Below are 17,312 nucleotides of genomic sequence, written 5' to 3' on the forward strand. Positions count from 1 at the left end.
CATCTAAGTCATTGACATAAATTGTAAAAAGCTGAGGTCTCAGCACAGACCCCGGCAGGACTCCACTCGTCACATCCTGCCAATCAGAAAAGGACCCATTTATGCATACCCTCTGTTTTCTGCCAGCCAGCCGATCTTCTATCCATGCTAATATGTTACCCCCTACACCATAAGCTCCTACTTTGCACAATAACCTTTTATGTGGCACCTTGCTAAATGTCTTCTGGAAATCCAAGTACAGTACGTCACCGGGCTCCCCTTTATACACAGCGCATATTACTCCTTCAAAGAACTCCAATAAATTGGTTAAACATGATTTTCTTTCACAAAACTATGCTGACTGTTCCCGATTACCTTGAATTTTTCTAAATGCCCAGCTATAGCCTCCTTAATGATCGATTCTAACACCATCCCTATGACAGACATCAAGCTAACTGGCCTACAGTTAAGTGTTTTCTGCTTCCCCCCCCCCCACTTGTATAGAGGGGTTATATTTGCTATTTTCTAGTCTGATGGAACCTTTCCAGAATCCAGCAAATTTTGAAAAATTAACACCCATGCATCTGCTACTTCATTATCCACCTCTTTTAAGACCCTAGGATGAAGCCCATCAGGACCTGGGGACTTGTCAGTCCGCAGCTGCATCAGTTTGCTCAGTACCGTTTCCCTGGTGATTGTAATTTCACCAAATTCCTCTATTCCTTGAACCAAGGCCATCTTTAACTATTGCGCCAATGCCATTCTTGATTAACAGTGCTACCTCTTCACCTTTACCTAGCTTCCTATTCTTCTTTAATGTCATATACCCCTCAATATTCAGGACCCAATCCTTGTCATCCTGCAGCTACCTCTCCGTAATAGCTATCAGATCATATTTATTTACTTCAATGTGCTCTACCAGTTTGTCTACATTGTTATGAATGCTACGTGCATTCAGATACAGAGCCTTTAGTTTTGTCTTGTTATCTTTGAAATTAAATTTAATGCAGAGTAGTGTGAAGTGATGCATCTTGGTAGGACGAATGAAGTGTGGCACTATGAATTAAATAGTACAATTTTAAAGGGGGTGCAGGAACAAAGAAGCCTGGGGTGTATGTACACAAATGGGCGGTGCAGTGGTTAGCACCGCAGCCTCACAGCTCCAGCGACCCGGGTTCAATTCTGGGTACTGCCTGTGTGGAGTTTGCAAGTTCTCCCTGTGTCTGCGTGGGTTTTCTCCGGGTGCTCCGGTTTCCTCCCACAAGCCAAAAGACTTGCAGGTTGGTAGGTAAATTGGCCATTATAAATTGCCCCTAGTATAGGTAGGTGGTAGGAAATATAGGGACAGGTGGGGATGTGGTAGGAATATGGGATTAGTGTAGGTTAGTATAAATGGGTGGTTGATGTTCGGCACAGACTCGGTGGGCCGAAGGGCCTGTTTCAGTGCTGTATCTCTAAAACTAAAAAAACTAAAAATCTTTGAAAGTGGCTGGACGAATTGTGAAAGCTGTCGTTTAAAGAAACAGATGGGCTCGTTGGCATTATTAATAGAGAAATAGAGCACTGAAGCAAGGAAGTTATGCTAAACCTTTATAAGTCTCTGGTTAAGCCTTAACATCAACAGTATTGTGTTCACTTCTGGGCACCACACTTTAGGAATGATGTCAAGGCCTTGGAGAGGGTACAGAAGAGTTTTACTAAAATGGTACCAGGGATGAGGAACTTCAGTTTTGTGAAAAGACTAGAAAAACTGGTGTGATTCTCCTTAGAATGGGGAAGATTAAGATTTTTTTTAGTCATTCATGGGACGTGGGCGTCGCTGGCTAGGCCAGCATTTATTGCCCATCCCTAATTGCCCTTGAGAAGGTGGTAATTAGCTGCCTTCTTGAACTGCTGCAGTCTATGTGAGGTAGGTGACCCACAATGTTGTTAGGAGTTCCAGGATTTTGACCCAGCGACAGCAAAGGAACGGCGATATAGTTCCAAGTCAGGATGGTGTGTGACTTGGAGGGGAACTTGCACGTGGTGGTGTTCCCATGCATTTGCTGCCCTTGTCTTTCCAGTTGATAGAGGTCGTGGGTTTGGAAGGTGCTGTCTAAGGAGCCTTGGTGCGTTGCTGCAGTGCATCTTGTAAATGGTACACACTGCTGCCGCTGTGCGTCGGTGGTGGAGGGAGTGAATGTTGAAGATGGTGGATGGGGTGACAATCAAGCGGACTGCTTTGTCCTGGATAGTGTTGAGCTTCTTGAGTGTTGTTGGAGCTGCACCCATCCAGGCAAGTGGAGCATATTCCTTCATACTCCTGACTTGTGCCTTGTAGATGGTGGACAGGCTTTGGGGAGTCAGGAGGTGAGTTACCCGCCGCAGGATTCCTAGCCTCTGACCTGCTCTTGTAGTCACGGTATTTATATGGTTACTTCAGTTCAGTTTCTGGTCAATGGTAACCCCCAGGATGATGATAGTGGGGGATTCAGCAATGGTAATGCCATTGAATGTCAAGGGGAGATGGTTAGATTCTCCCTTGTTGGAGATGGTCATTGCCTGGCACTTGTGTGGCGCGAATGTTACTTGCCATTTATCAGCCCAAGCCTGGATATTGTCCAGGTCTTGCTGCATTTCTACACGGACTGCTTAAGTATCTGAGGAGTTGCGTATGGTGCTAAACATTGTGCAATCATCAGCGAACATCCCCACTTTTGTCCTTATTATTGAAGGAAGGTCATTGATGAATCAGCTGAAGATGGTTGGGCCTAGGACACTACCCTGAGGAACTCCTGCAGTGATATCCTGGAGCTGAGATGAATGACCTCCAACAACCACAACCATCTTCCTTTGCGCTAGGTACGACACCAACCAGTGGAGAATTTTCCCCCTCATTCCCATTGACTTCAGTTTTCCTCGGGCTCCTTGATGCCGTACTTGGTCAAATGCTGCCATGATGTCAACAGATTTATTAGAGGTGTTTAAAATCATGAATGGTTAATAAAGAGAATGGTTACTAAAGTAAATTAAGGGAAAGTACTTCCAGTGGTAGAAGTGTCAGAACCAAATGACAGAGATTTAAGGTGATTGCAAAAGCACCAGAGGCGACAAGAGGAATCATTTTTTTACTCAGCCTATTGTTATGATCGAAGTGCCCTGCCTGAAAGGGTGGTGGAAGCAGAGTCAATAATAACTTTCAAAGGGGAGTTGGATAAATAATTGAAGGGAAAGAATTTACAGGGTTATGGGATTGGGATTATTTGGATACCTCTATCAAAGAGCTGGCACAGGCATGATGGACCAGATGGCTGCCTCCTGTGATATATCATTCTATAAGTCTGTGATATAAACTGTCCCCTATCCCAAAGTGTTGGGTTGCCATGGAATGATTATAGATATCAGACTGTCAATGTGGCAACTAATATTTCAGGTTCAAATCTTTTAGCATCCTTTTGATCGTTATTTTGCTGCTCAGTTTTCATTATGTAAATATGAGAGATCCTGTAACAGCTTCATTTATTTTTAGGCACGGTACGTAAGAATAGATGGCAGTGTTCCATCATCAGAAAGGATTCATCTTGTCCATCAGTTTCAGAATGATTCGCAGACGCAAGTTGCAATCCTCAGCATCAAGGCTGCTGGACAGGTACTGCAATTATAGCGAAAAGATCTAGATCAATAGATGTTTGTTTGAGATATGTTAGCCTTTATTAAGTAAAAAAAAAATGTATTTAATCTATTAGATATTATTTAGAAAGTTTTTGTGACTGTTGATGTTCAAGGCTTTTTTTTCTCCAGTTCACTTCTGTGTTTACCCCATTTCATGAAAATATTGGAAGAGATGAAGCAACTTTTTCAGTTTCATTCATTTTGGTTTTTTTTGCATATTTTATTTCTCATAACTCTCCTGTTTTGTGCTTTTTTATTTTTCTGTGTAGTTTTAGTTATTTAACTTATTTCTCTTTCAGCATCTTTTGGTATGTTGCAGTAACATATTTTCTCTTTTTTTGGTTTATTTCTATCTACTGTTTTATTAAACGATAAACTAAAATGTTTTGTTTAAAACAGCTGATTATTCTGCAAAAGGACCATCTACATGACTGGCGTAATCAAACTTGTCGATAGAATGGTGGCCTCATTAGTACATTTTTGTATGGATGCATTGTGCTGCAGAATGGGAGGATGTGTGTTCTCTGTGTGGGGGGTGGGGGGAGGGTTCAGTTGCATGGAAAATTAGGAAGTCAAAGCTAAAGGAGAAGGTCGGAGTGCAGGTTAGTGATGAGGCTGATTGTTGTCCGAATATAAACGGTAGGGACAGAACATGTGAATGTCATCTTGCACCAAGGAATCATGCAAGAGTAGGGAAGTTTGATAATAGAACAAACTCAAAGGCTTTGTATCTGAATGCACGAAGCATTCAGAATAAAATTAATGAGTTAACAGCACAAATAGAGACGAATGGGTATGATTTAATGGCGATTACTGAGACGTGGTTGCAGGGAAACCAAGTTTGGGAATTGAATATCCAAGTGCACTTAGTATTACGGAAGGATAGGCAGGAAGGAAAAGGAGGTGGTGTAGCTTTGTTAGTAAAGGAAGAGATCAGTGCCGTAGTGAGAAATGATATAGGCACTGGAGATCAAGAAATAGAATCAGTCTGGGTAGAAATAAGAAATAGCAAGGGAAAGAAGACCTTGGTGGGAGTAATCTATAGGTCCCCAAACAGTAGTTCCGCAGTGGGGCACAGTATAAACCAAGAAATACTAGGGCTTGTAAGAAAGGTACGGCAATAATCATGGGGAATTTTAATATGCATATAGACTGGATTAATCATATTGGCAAAGGGAGCCTCGAGGGAGAGTTCATTGAATGTATTAGAAATTGTTTTTTGGAACAAAATGTTGTGGAACCAACCAGGGAGCAGGCTATTCTAGATTTGGTATTGTGTAATGAGGTGGGACTAATTAATGATCTCATAGTTAAGGATCCTCGAGGGAAGAGTGATCATAGCGTGCTAGAATTTCAAATTCAGTTTGAGGGCGAGAAACTGGAGACCTACACTAGCATTCTGGGGTTAAACAAAGGTAATTACATAGGCATGAGGACAGATTTGGCCCTAGTAGACTGGGCAGGAAGACTGAAAGATAGGACAGTTGATGAGGAGTGGCCGATGTTTAAGGAGATACTCAAATCCTCCGAACTAAGATATATTCCAGAGAGGAAGAAAGATTGTAAGAGGGGGAAAGAACATCCATGGCTAAGCAAGGAAGTTAAGGATAACATAAAGACAAAAACTAAGGCATACCATATTGCAAAGGCCAGTGGCAGGCTGGAAGATTGGGAAACCTTTAAAGATCAACAAAGGGTTACTAAAAAAGTAATAAAAAGAGCAAAGGTAAATTATGAAAGAAAACTAGCGCAAAATATAAAAACAGATAACAAAAGCTTCTATAAGTATATAAAAGGGAAGAGCGTAGCTAAAGTGAATGTTGGTCTTTTGGAGGATGAGACTGGGGAGTTAATGGTGGGGAACGCAGAAATGGTGGAGACATTAAATAAGTATTTTGCCTCAGTTTTCACAGTGGAGGACATGAGTGCCATCCCCAATAGTAACAAGTAATGCAGAGGTTATAGGAAGGGAGGAACTTGAAACAATCATCATCACTAGGGAAAAAGTACTGAGCAAACTATTGGGATTGAAGGTAGACAAGTCCCCAGGGCCTGATGGCCTACGTCCTAGGGTCTTAAAGGAAGTAGCAGCGGAGATAGTGGATCCATTGGTTATAATATTCCAAAATTCCCTGGATGCAGGAAAGGTTCCAGTGGTTTGGAAAAATGCTAATATTACACCCTGATTCAAAAAAGGAGGGAGGCAGAAAGTAGAGAACTATAGACCAGTTAGGCCCCAACTATTTACAATCTATATTAATGACTTGGATACAGGGATAGAAGGTACTATAGCCAAATTCACAGATTACACTAAAATAGGTGGGATAGTAAGTTGCAATAAAGAAATAAGAAATTTACAAATGGATATTAATAGGTTAGGTGAATGGGCCAAAACTTGGCAGATGGAGTTTAACGTGGATAAGTGTGAGGTTATCCATTTTGGTTGGAAGAATAGAAAGGCAAATTATTATCTAAATGGAGAGAAACTTCAGAGTGATATGGTGCAGAGGGATCTGGATGTCCTCATGCATGAATCACAGAAAACTAGTATGCAGGTGCAGCGGGTAATAAGGAAGGCAAATGGAATTTTGGCATTTATTGCTAAAGGAGTAGAGTATAAAAGTAGGGAAGTGTTACTGCAACTGTAGAAGGCATTAGTGAAACCACACCTGGAGTATTGCGTACAGTTTTGGTCCCCTTACTTGAGGAGGGAGGTAGTTGCATTGGAGGCATTCAGAGGAGGTTCACTAGATTGATTCCAGAGATATGGGGTTTGACTTATGAAGAGAGATTGATCAGTTTAGGACTTTACTCTCTAGAGTTTAGAAGAATGAGAGGAGGTCTAATTGAGGTATATAAGATGATTAAGGGGATTGACAAAGTGACGTAGAGAGGATGCTTCCTCTGGTGGGGCAATCTAGAACAAGAGGTCATAGTTTTAGGACAAGGGGTAGCAGATTTAAAACAGAGATGTGGAGAAATTACTTCTCAAAGGGTTGTGAGTCTGTGGAATTCACCACCCCAGAGTGTGGTGGATGCCGGGACATTGAGTAAAATTAAGGAGGAGTTAGACAGATTTTTAATTAGTAAAGGGTTGAAGGGTTATGGAGAATGGGCAGGAAAGTGGAGTTGAGGCCGAGATGAGATCAGCCATGATTGTGTTGAATGGCGGAGCAGGCTCGAGGGGCTGAATTGCCTACTCCTGCTCGTAGTTCTTATGTTCTTATCCTCACAAGTCCCAATTTCAGCTGAGTTATTTGTGGAATTGGTGTCTAGGGCCAGACTGATTCCCAGATGAAGGAAGATCATTATTGAGTCAGCCTGTGCTTGTGCACTCACCACTGAAGCTTGGAAGTAGAAATTGCAACAGAAGGATAGATGTTTTTAGTCCAAAGTTTCTTCTTGGAGTATTTCAAATAAGTTTATCAGTCACCAAAATCTAACTTCAGTATTTTTCGTGTCACCTTTACTTGTATGCTTTTACATACTTTCAACAGACCTGCTCACAAAGTTGCTCTGAGCTAGCCATGAAGAGTTGAGCAAAGAACAAGATATTTCTCTTTGATTCTTTTCTTCTGGGAATGTGCCAGGTCCCGATTTACTATTTTCTCACTGTAATGATCCTGAGTTACAGAATTCAAATGAATGCAGAATCATGGATAATAACCAACATCCTGCATGTTGTCACTGAGACTGCCCTCAATGCAGCCCAGCCTCTACCAGTCTTGGAAGAGCTGGACGTACAGCCAACAAAATCGGAACTCAGTGATGCCATTGATTCTCTAGCCAGCGGAAAAGCCCCTGGGAAGGACAGCATTACCCCTGAAATAATCAAGAGTGCCAAGCCTGCTGTACTCTCAGCACTACATGAACTGCTTTGCCTGTGCTGGGACGAGGGAGCAGTACCTCAGGATATGCGCGATGCCAATATCATCACCCTCTATAAAAACAAAGGTGACCGCGGTGACTGCAACAACTACCGTGGAATCTCCCTGCTCAGCATAGTGGGGAAAGTCTTTGCTTGAGTCGCTTTAAACAGGCTCCAGAAGCTGGCCGAGCGCGTCTACCCTGAGGCACAGTGTGGCTTTCGTGCAAAGAGAAAGACCATTGACATGCTGTTCTCCCTTCGTCAGATACAGGAGAAATGCTGCGAACCACAGATGCCCCTCTACATTGCTTTCATTGATCTCACCAAAGCCTTTGACCTCGTCAGCAGATGTGGTCTCTTCAGACTACTAGAAAAGATTAGATGTCCACCAAAGCTACTAAGTATCATCACCTCATTCCATGACAATATGAAAGGCACAATTCAGCATAGCGGCACCTCATCAGACCCCTTTCCTATCCTGAGTGGCGTGAAACAGGGCTGTGTTCTGACACCCACACTGTTTGGGATTTTCTTCTCCCTGCTGCTCTCACATGCGTTCAAGTCTTCAGAAGAAGGAATTTTCCTCCACACAAGATCCGGTGGCAGGTTGTTCAACCTTGCCCGTCTAAGAGCGAAGACCAAAGTACGGAAATTCCTCATCAGGGAACTCCTCTTTGCTGACTATGCTGCTTTAACATCTCACACTGAAGAGTGTCTGCAGAGTCTCATCAACAGGTTTGCGGCTGCCTGCAACGAATTTGGCCGAACCATCAGCCTCAAGAAAACAAACATCGTGGGACAGGACGTCAGAAATGCTCCATCCATCAATATTGGCGACCGTGCTCTGGAAGTGGTTCAAGAGTTCACCTACCTAGGCTCAACTATCACCAGTAACCTGTCTCTCAATGCAGAAATCAACAAGCGCATGGGAAAGGCTTCCACTGCTATGTCCAGACTGGCCAAGAGAGTGTGGGAAAATGGCGCACTGACACGGAACACAAAAGTCCGAGTGTATCAAGCCTGTGTCCTCAGTACCTTGCTCTATGGCAGCGAGGCCTGGACAACGTATGTCAGCCAAGAGCGACGTCTCAATTCATTCCATCTTCGCTGCCTCTGGAGAATACTTGGCATCAGGTGGCAGGACCGTATCTCCAACACAGAAGTCCTCGAGGCAGCCAACATCCCCGGCTTATACACACTACTGAGTCAGCGGCGCTTGAGATGGCTTGGCCATGTGAGCCGCATGGAAGATGGCAGGATCCCCAAAGACACATTGTACAGTGAGCTCCCACTGGTATCAGACCCACCGGCTGTCCATGTCTCTGCTTTAAAGACGTCTGCAAACGTGACATGAAGTCCTGTGACATTGATCACAAGTCGTGGGAGTCAGTTGCCAGCGATCGCCAGAACTGGCGGGCAACCATAAAGGCGGGGCTAAAGTGTGGCGAGTCGAAAAGACTTAGCAGTTGGCAGGAAAAAAGACAGAGGCGCAAGGGGAGAGCCAACTGTGAAACAGCCCCGACAAACAAATTTTTCTGCAGCACCTGTGGAAGAGCCTGTCACTCTAGAATTGGCCTTTATAGCCACTCCAGGCGCTGCTCCACACACCACTGACCACCTCCAGGCGCTTACCCATTGTCTCTCGAGATAAGGAGGCCAAAGATTGGAATGTTATGTGCACCCAGTGCATTAATACTTTATATTATAAATTAGTTGCAAAGATTCCACTCAAGTCTGGGTGTGCCAAATTGGAATGGTAGTGCGTCTTAAAGTATGTAAGCAACCAGTCTGTTCTTTTACCTAATTTTATTGTATTAAATCTTCATGGTTTTATAATTCAATGATTATTCAGGATTTTTAATGTCAACCAGTGTGATTTTTACACCAGAACTCGCCTAAATACAGTGACTGTTTGCTTTTTCACATAGGGTTTAACATTTACAGCTGCTACACATGTTGTCTTTGCTGAGTTGTACTGGGATCCTGGCCACTTATTGCAGGCTGAAGATAGAGCTCACCGTATAGGGCAGTGCAGCTCAGTTCACATTCATTATCTCATCGCCAAAGGAACACTGGATTCACTCATGTGGAGCATGTTAAAGCGTAAGGTACAGTTTCACTGATGAATATTATGTGCAAATTCACATAACAGTCTTACAGTACAGATGTAGGCCATTCAGCCCATTGAGCAATCCATTTAGTTCCACTGCTCTGCTCTTTTCCCATATTCCTGCACATGTTTCCTTTTCAACTAAATACCTAATTCATTTTGGAAGTTACTATTGAATTTGCTTCACAATCCTAGTAGTAGGTGCATTCCAAATCATCATAATTCGCTGTGTAAATAAAATTCTCACCTCCCCTCTGGTTCTTTTGCAAATTATCTTAAATCTGTATCCTCTGGCTACTAACCCTTCTGCCAGTGGAAACAGAGTAAATGTGGGAGAAACTATCAAAGCCTTTTATAATTTTGAACACTTCTCTTAAATCTCCCCTTAACCTTCTCTGCTCTAATGAGAACAATCTCTCTTTCACTAATCTCTCCGCATGACTGAAGTCCCTCATCTCTGGTACCATTCGAGTAAATATTTTCTGCACCCTCTCCAAGGCTTTGATATCCTTCCTAACATGTGGTGCCCAGAATTGCACACAATACTCTAGGTGTGGCATAACCACTGACCTCTGAAGATTTAGCGTAAATTTCTTGCTTTTATACTGTATTCCTCTATTAATAAAGCCAAGGATCCCATATGCTTCCTTAACTAGAAGAAATTTTCTTCTTTCACCCTTTCAAAACTCCTCTTCATTTTCAAAATCTCCTCAGTCTTTTCTGCTCCAGAGAATATAGCCTTAATATTTCAAATTTCTCCTCATAACGTTAGGTTTCTAACATTAATATTATTCTGGTGAATCTGCACTGTATTCTCTCTATGGTTTTAATGTCTTTTCTATAATGAGACCTCAAAATTGTATATAATGCTCCTTTAAATGCAGCCTAAGCAATCTCTTACGAATTTATCACGACTTCTTTACTCTTGTATTCTGTGTTATGTTTATAAAACCCCAAATTCTGTTTTTAATGGCTTTATCTACCTGCCCTTGCATAGATAATGATGTATTTGAATCCTTAAGTCTCTTTATTCAACTATACTTTTCGGCATCTTTGCATTGAGTGTATTTACCCATTTTATTCTTCACCCTGTTACAGTCAAATGAGGAGGGGCCGAAGGACTTCCCTTTTTTCCTTCTCCTGTTTGATCACAACGGGTTTCATTCTTTCTTAAAGTGGAAGTACTGGCCAATTCAGCAGATGTTTGATTATTTACTTGCTACAATCATAACAAGCACCAATCGGACAGGTTTTCTTGAGTCTAACAAGAAAAGAGGTTAACGTTATTGTACCTAAACAAAACTAATGAAAATAATAAACTACGCCCTAACTTTCACTCACTCTCACATACACACACACATACATTAGTTTACACACACACACATAGGTTACAGAATGGGGAAAGGTAAATTGGTTGAGTTTGAGTCCATAGAGAAAAGGGGTATACAGTCTGTGGCGTTTGGTGATTCGGCTGGCTTCTAGCTGAATTCGGTGGTGCTGAGGCTTTTAGTTTCAAGAGGTAGATGACTGGTTCAGTGGGTCTCTTGGAGACGGCGATGCGGATGATTTCCTCCAATGGGGCTTCTGATTGTAGCCGGTGTACGCAAAGGTGGTCATTCAAAAGGCAGAGTTCAAAGCTTGTAAGCTGAAATGGAGAGAGAGAGAGACCCCCATCTCTAAACTAAACACTTGGGTCTGCACGTGTCAGAGTCCAGGAGCTTCTCCTTGCTGCTGCAGAGAAGCACAAGTATAAAACCACAGATGGGGAGGGACTTAGTTTAGTTTAGTTTAGTAATACAGCACTGAAACAGGCCCTTCGGCCCACCGAGTCTGTGCCGACCATCAACCACCCATAGGATGGATGTAGGATACTAATCCTACATTAATTCCATATTCCTACCTCATCCCCACCTGTCCCTATATTTCCCTACCACCTACCTATACTCGGGGCAATTGTTAATGGCCAATTTACCTATCAACCTGCAAGTCTTTGGCGTGTGGGAAGAAACCGGAGCACCCGGAGGATATCCACGCAGACACAGGGAGAACTTGCAAACTCCACACAGGCAGTACCCAGAATTGAACTCGGGTCGCTGGAGCTGTGAGGCTGCGGTGCTAACCACTGTCTCACTGTGCCGCCCCAATGACCTTCCAAAATGAATCACTTCACACTTTTCCAGGTTGAACTCCGTCTGCCACTTCTCAGCCCAGCTCTGCATCCTGTCAATGTCCTGTTGCAACCTACAACAGCCCTCCACATTATCCACAACTCCAGCAACCTTTGTGTCATCGGCAAACTTACTAACCCAGCCTTCCACTTCCTCATCCAAGTCATTTATAAAAATCACAAAGAGCAGAGATCCCAGAACAGATCCCTGCGGAACACCACTGGTCACCGAGCTCCAGGCTGAATACTTTCCATCTACTACCACCCTCTGTCTTCTATAGGCCAGCCAATTCTGTATCCAGACAGCAAAATTTCCCTGTATCCCATGCCTCCTTACTTTCTGAATGAACCTACCTTGGGGAACGTAATCAAACGCCTTGCTAAAATCCATATACACCACATCCACTGCTCTTCCTTCATCAATGTGTTTTGTCACATCCTCAAAGAATTCCATAAGGCTTGTGAGGCATGACCTGCCCCTCACAAAGCCTTGCTGACTATCTCTAATCAAACTATGCTTTTACAAATAATCATAAATCCTGTCTCTCAGAATCCTCTCCAATAATTTTCCCACCACCGACGTAAGACTGACTGGTCTGTAATTCCCAGGGTTATCCCTATTCCCTTTCTTGAACAAGGGAATAACATTTGCCACCCTCCAATCATCCGGCACTACTCCAGTGGACAGTGAGGACACAAAGATCATCGCCAAAGGCGCGGCAATCTCTTCCCTTGCTTCCCGTAATATCCTTGGGTATATCCCTTCTGGCCCCGGGGACTTATCTATCCTCATGTCTTTCAAAATATCCAGCACATCCTCCTCCTTAACATCAACCTGTTCGAGCATATTCTGAGAATAAAAGTGGACCCAGCACTTGTCTCTCAGCACAAATATTTTTAATATTCAATTACTCTAACTTTAAGTGCTTTCTAATTGAACTTGAATTGTGGTTTCTGAGTTTGACTAACCGGTCAGTAGATGCCAAGTTTATCCAGCTTTCTCATCCTGACATGAGTGTTATATTGACTACCTTCTACAAATCTAAAGCAGATTGAAATTTTGTGGTTGGAGCCTCTGCTGTCTCTTCTCTGACTTTTTTCAACTGCTTAGGGTGCATAGCACCAGAGCAGGCATGGTGACTTATCTATCCTGTATTCTGCTTTTTTTCCCCCCAAAATCAAATTCTTTTCTTGTTATCAATGATTCCATATCCAGCCGAGTACGTCCGCATTCTCACTTCTACCGCTATTTTCAAATCAAGAGCACAATTTTTAAAATAAAATTATATATCTCTATCATAATCTTCAAAGACAACGACTGGATTCAAAGAAATCCAAGCTAGTTATCTCTGGGATCTTCCAGAATTAATTTGAACACACTAGCCTGAATTTCACTAGAATGCCTCCAATTGCGGCAGCGCGCTTTAAAGTTGGCGGACCGCCCGCGTGGAGTGGCTGCTGCTGAGCCCCCGCGCAAAATGTCATTTTATATGGAGGAGACAGAGCGGCTGCCCCTGATGACGTAGAGGGAGCAGCCGCTCTGTCCCCAGCAATGGCGTCCAGCAACACTGCGCAGACACCGGGGCCATTTTTAAAGTGCTCCAAGCCCTTCAGGGAAATTGATATTTTTAAAGGTGCTGCTGAACTGAAATGAAAACTAAAATTTTATTGAAACTTTCAATCCCATTTCCAACACCCCGCCACCCCCCCCCTCCCCCACTCCCCCACTGAGCTCTCAATGAATAAAATAACCTATCCCCAGGAAAACCAATTTTTTAAATGATAAGCTTTCACCCCCCCAACTTAGCACCTTTGATCCTCAACCCCTTCCCACCATCCCCACAACCAATCAGAGCGGTTTTCCCCACTTTCCCCCGCCCTGAAATTTTCACTCCTACCACCTCCCCACCAGTGTCATGCCTCGAAACTCCAAACGGAGTTCCGAAGGCGTGGGAGCTCCAGGCAGCGGCCGGAATATCGTCGTGGGACGGCCGTCGCTACCAGGTAACTAATTGAGTATTGTTGAAAATAGAGATATTTTGTTGAAGCTTTTCGTCTTGCACTCATCAGGACAATCCGCAAGAATAACCAATGTAAGGGAAAATAACAACTTATACAGCATGAGCAGAGAGTGCTGATTGATTGGCAGATGACTTCTGATCGGTAGAGGCTTTGCCATGGAGAATGCATCAGTTTACGGTGACTGACAGTTAACTGCCAAGCTTTGTTTGAAATCTAAACCAGGCAGCATGACTCTAATTGGTCAAGGCATTGCCCTGAGGGATGAACCAGCGAATAGCTGTCACTTATTTTGTTCAGCTGAAAAAGGTGCAATGTTTCTTTCTGTCTACAAAGAACAGGGCCCCGTGTATTAATATATGTAGCTTCCAGTACGCACAAATGCGCCACACTGCGAGCCCTACTGACAATCTTAAATTGGTTGTCAGCGTAATTCTTAGCACACTGTGGATTATTTAGCAAATGTTGTCCAATCGCAGAATCACATCTAGTGTTGGACTTTGTGTTTTGCAAGGATGGGATGGTTGGGTACGGCCCGTACCTTGCCCGTTGCGAACAGCAGAAGGGACATGTTGTTTGATACGATCTGCCAGTCTTTGGGATGTCCGGCCTATATATCTAGCATCACACTGGCATTGAAATTCATATATCATATTACTCATTTGTGTGATAGGCAGAACGTCTTTTTGGCTTGACGGCAGCATCCTGTTAGTGGCGAACACCTGTTGCTCAAATTTTAAGGATACATTACCCTTCCAGGGTAATTTGAGGTAGACTGGGTACTTTTCAGGTCCGAAAAAGACTGCCTTAGGCCCATTCATAAGTTTGCACGATATACAGCGAGATTTTTAAGATTGTCCGTAGGGCTTGCAGTGCGGTGCATTTGTGCGTACTGGAAGCTACATATATTAATACACGGGGCCCTGTTCTTTGTAGACAGAAAGAATATGTGCAAACATTGCGCCTGTTTCAGCTGAACAAAATAAGTGACAGCCATTCACTGGTTCATTCCTCAGGGCAACGCCTTGACCAATCAGAGTCAAGTTGCCTGGTTTAAATTTCAAACAAAGTTTGGCAGTTAACTGCTAGTCACTGTAAACCGGTGCATTCTCCATGGCAACGCCTCTACCAATCAGAGTTCACTTGCCAACCAATCGGCACTCTCTTCTCATGAGTATAAGTTGTTGTTTTCCTTTACATTGGTTATTCTTGCAAATTGTCCTGATGAGTGCAAGACGAAAAGCTTCGACAACATGTCTCTATTTTCAGCAATACTCAAGTTCTGTACTACTAATTGACTATAGGGAAGTAATTATCCTTCAATTGTAATATCATTTGCATATTAAAATGAAGGCCCCGCCGCTGAGCGGCGGTGGGGCCGCACAGAGGCCTTGCCGCCGCCGGTAAAATGCAGTGGGACCTTCCTGGCATCAGGGGTCTTGGAGAGCCTCTCATGGAAGAACTTTCCGGGCTCCCCCGCCATGACCCCCAATGTCGGAGGGCTAGTAAAATTCAGTCCACTATGGAGTTTTCGTCAATGAAGGAAAATGATATCTGAATCTGTGATCTCTTCAGTTTATTTTTAAGGAAGGACTCTAATACAGCCAAGAAGGTTTAGTTATTAAATATATTGTTATTGTTGTTCTGCTTTACCTCCTCTTCCCACGCAATCGAATAATTTGCTTTTACAATCCAGGCTCAAACCTAAAGAACAGACTCTTGGCTAAGATAATATGGAACTGTACTTCAGCTTGAGTTATCAACTTCAATAGAGAAGGAAATATTGTAGCAGGAAGAGAGTAGAGAAATTAACAATATGTACATTTATAAATTATTTCTTTGCCTTCAATTCCCTCCCCCATTGTGTTCTTATTTTCAGCATTCTCCCCCTTAATTCCTCCTTCAAGCAATATTGTATAGATTTCTGTACGATTACACTCAATGTACTTCCATAAATAAAAACAGTAAGTGCTGGAAATATTCAGCAGGTCTGGCAGCATCTGTGGTGTTTCTCTCTGCACAGATGCTGCCAGATCTGTTGAGTATTTCCAGCATTTTCTGTTTTTATTTCAGATTTGTAGCATCCGCAGTATTTTGCTTTGATTTCAATGTACTTCAATTTATAGTTGACTATAGGGATCTGCAAATTATTCATTTATGAAACTGGAATGTTCCATCATCATAACATTGATCCCTCCTCCACCATGGCCAAAAATCCAAGAGTGAGATAAATTGAAGCTGGAACTGCAATTTAATGCTGTGGAACTAGTCCAAAGCTGGGTTTAAAAAAATGAACAATTAAATACAGAAATCATAATTTTTGGATATTTCTAAGTTTGAAGATTTGTTTGTTGGTTTTCAATTTTGTAGGTATTATTGAAATACCAAGTTAGTTAATGCATTACTCAGTGGCAATAAGTTAATTTAGTTTTTTAATTACAGACTCGTGTTACAAGTAATACATTAAATGGAATAAAGCAACGCTTGGAAGTAGAGGAAGGTGATAAAGAAAAATGGGATTTCTTGAACACTGCATTGGCCTGGGTGCCAAATGAAAGCTTATCAGGAACTCAGGATGGAATGTTTTTCACTCATGTAAGAATATGAATTGTGCTCCATGAAACATAATTACTAATTTTTCAAAGTTAATTAATTACCATGATGTCTGAGTACACCTATTGCTGTAGAGCATTATGATGAGTAACGTCTATCAGAGGTTATCTCTTTACTAGCATTAATACTGTAGTGCCAGTTGTAATGCTATACGGTTTCATATCCTATATCACTACTACATTTTCAACTTACCACACCATTTTTGCCAAATCCCATTTCTCCACTCCACGTAGTAAGAAAAATCAAGAAATCTCTTTTCAAAATTGCAGTATTTACGAAAGAATAAAACATGAATGAAGCAGTAATTCAAGTTACAGGTTCTATCGATTTTCGTAAACTACTGGAACCCCTGTTGTGGGTTATGATATTAGTTGAATGACTTGATTTGCGTTCACACACACTGCCATAAATCTATAATGTTGTACATAATTTGCAAAATATTTCCTCAAGCTGTCTTCCTTCAGATCTTTAGTTTCTACAGAGAAAAGCCTTAATACAGGATTTTAAAATTACACAGTAAAAAAAAAATTGTCAAAAATGGTTTGCAAGTAATGCAATTTTATTCCATTCTCAGTATAGACCATAACATTTCACACAAAATATACTTGGGTATCATTTTTTTTTTTAAAATACTGTACATACAAACTAGGAGTAGGCTATTCGGCCCCTCTAGCCTGCTCTGCCATTCTATAAGATCATGGCTGATCAGTTTGTGAACACAACTCCACTTTCCTGCCTACCCCAAATAGCCTTTGACTCCCTTGTTTGTCAAGAATCTTTCTACCTCTGCCTTAAAAACGTTCAATGACCCTGCCTGCACCACTCTCCGGAAAAGAGAGTTCCACAGACTCACGACTATCTGAGAGAAAAAAAATTCTCCTCATCTCTGTCTTAAATGGGAGACC

General features: G+C 42.4%; 1 protein-coding gene across 5 annotated transcripts in view; it reads left to right on the top strand.

Moving 5' to 3' along the window:
- Positions 1-17,312, top strand: part of zranb3 (zinc finger, RAN-binding domain containing 3) — a 171,643-nt gene that overhangs the window by 96,042 nt on the left and 58,289 nt on the right. For all 5 annotated transcript variants that reach the window (XM_068035047.1, XM_068035049.1, XM_068035051.1 and 2 more), the window contains 3 exons: positions 3,488-3,607; positions 9,427-9,606; positions 16,237-16,389. In XM_068035047.1, coding sequence (XP_067891148.1) covers positions 3,488-3,607; positions 9,427-9,606; positions 16,237-16,389 — 453 coding nt within the window. The remainder of the gene's footprint in view (positions 1-3,487; positions 3,608-9,426; positions 9,607-16,236; positions 16,390-17,312) is intronic.

The sequence above is a fragment of the Heterodontus francisci genome, chromosome 7 (assembly GCF_036365525.1).
Source record: "Heterodontus francisci isolate sHetFra1 chromosome 7, sHetFra1.hap1, whole genome shotgun sequence".
In the NCBI taxonomy this organism is placed as follows: domain Eukaryota; kingdom Metazoa; phylum Chordata; class Chondrichthyes; order Heterodontiformes; family Heterodontidae; genus Heterodontus; species Heterodontus francisci.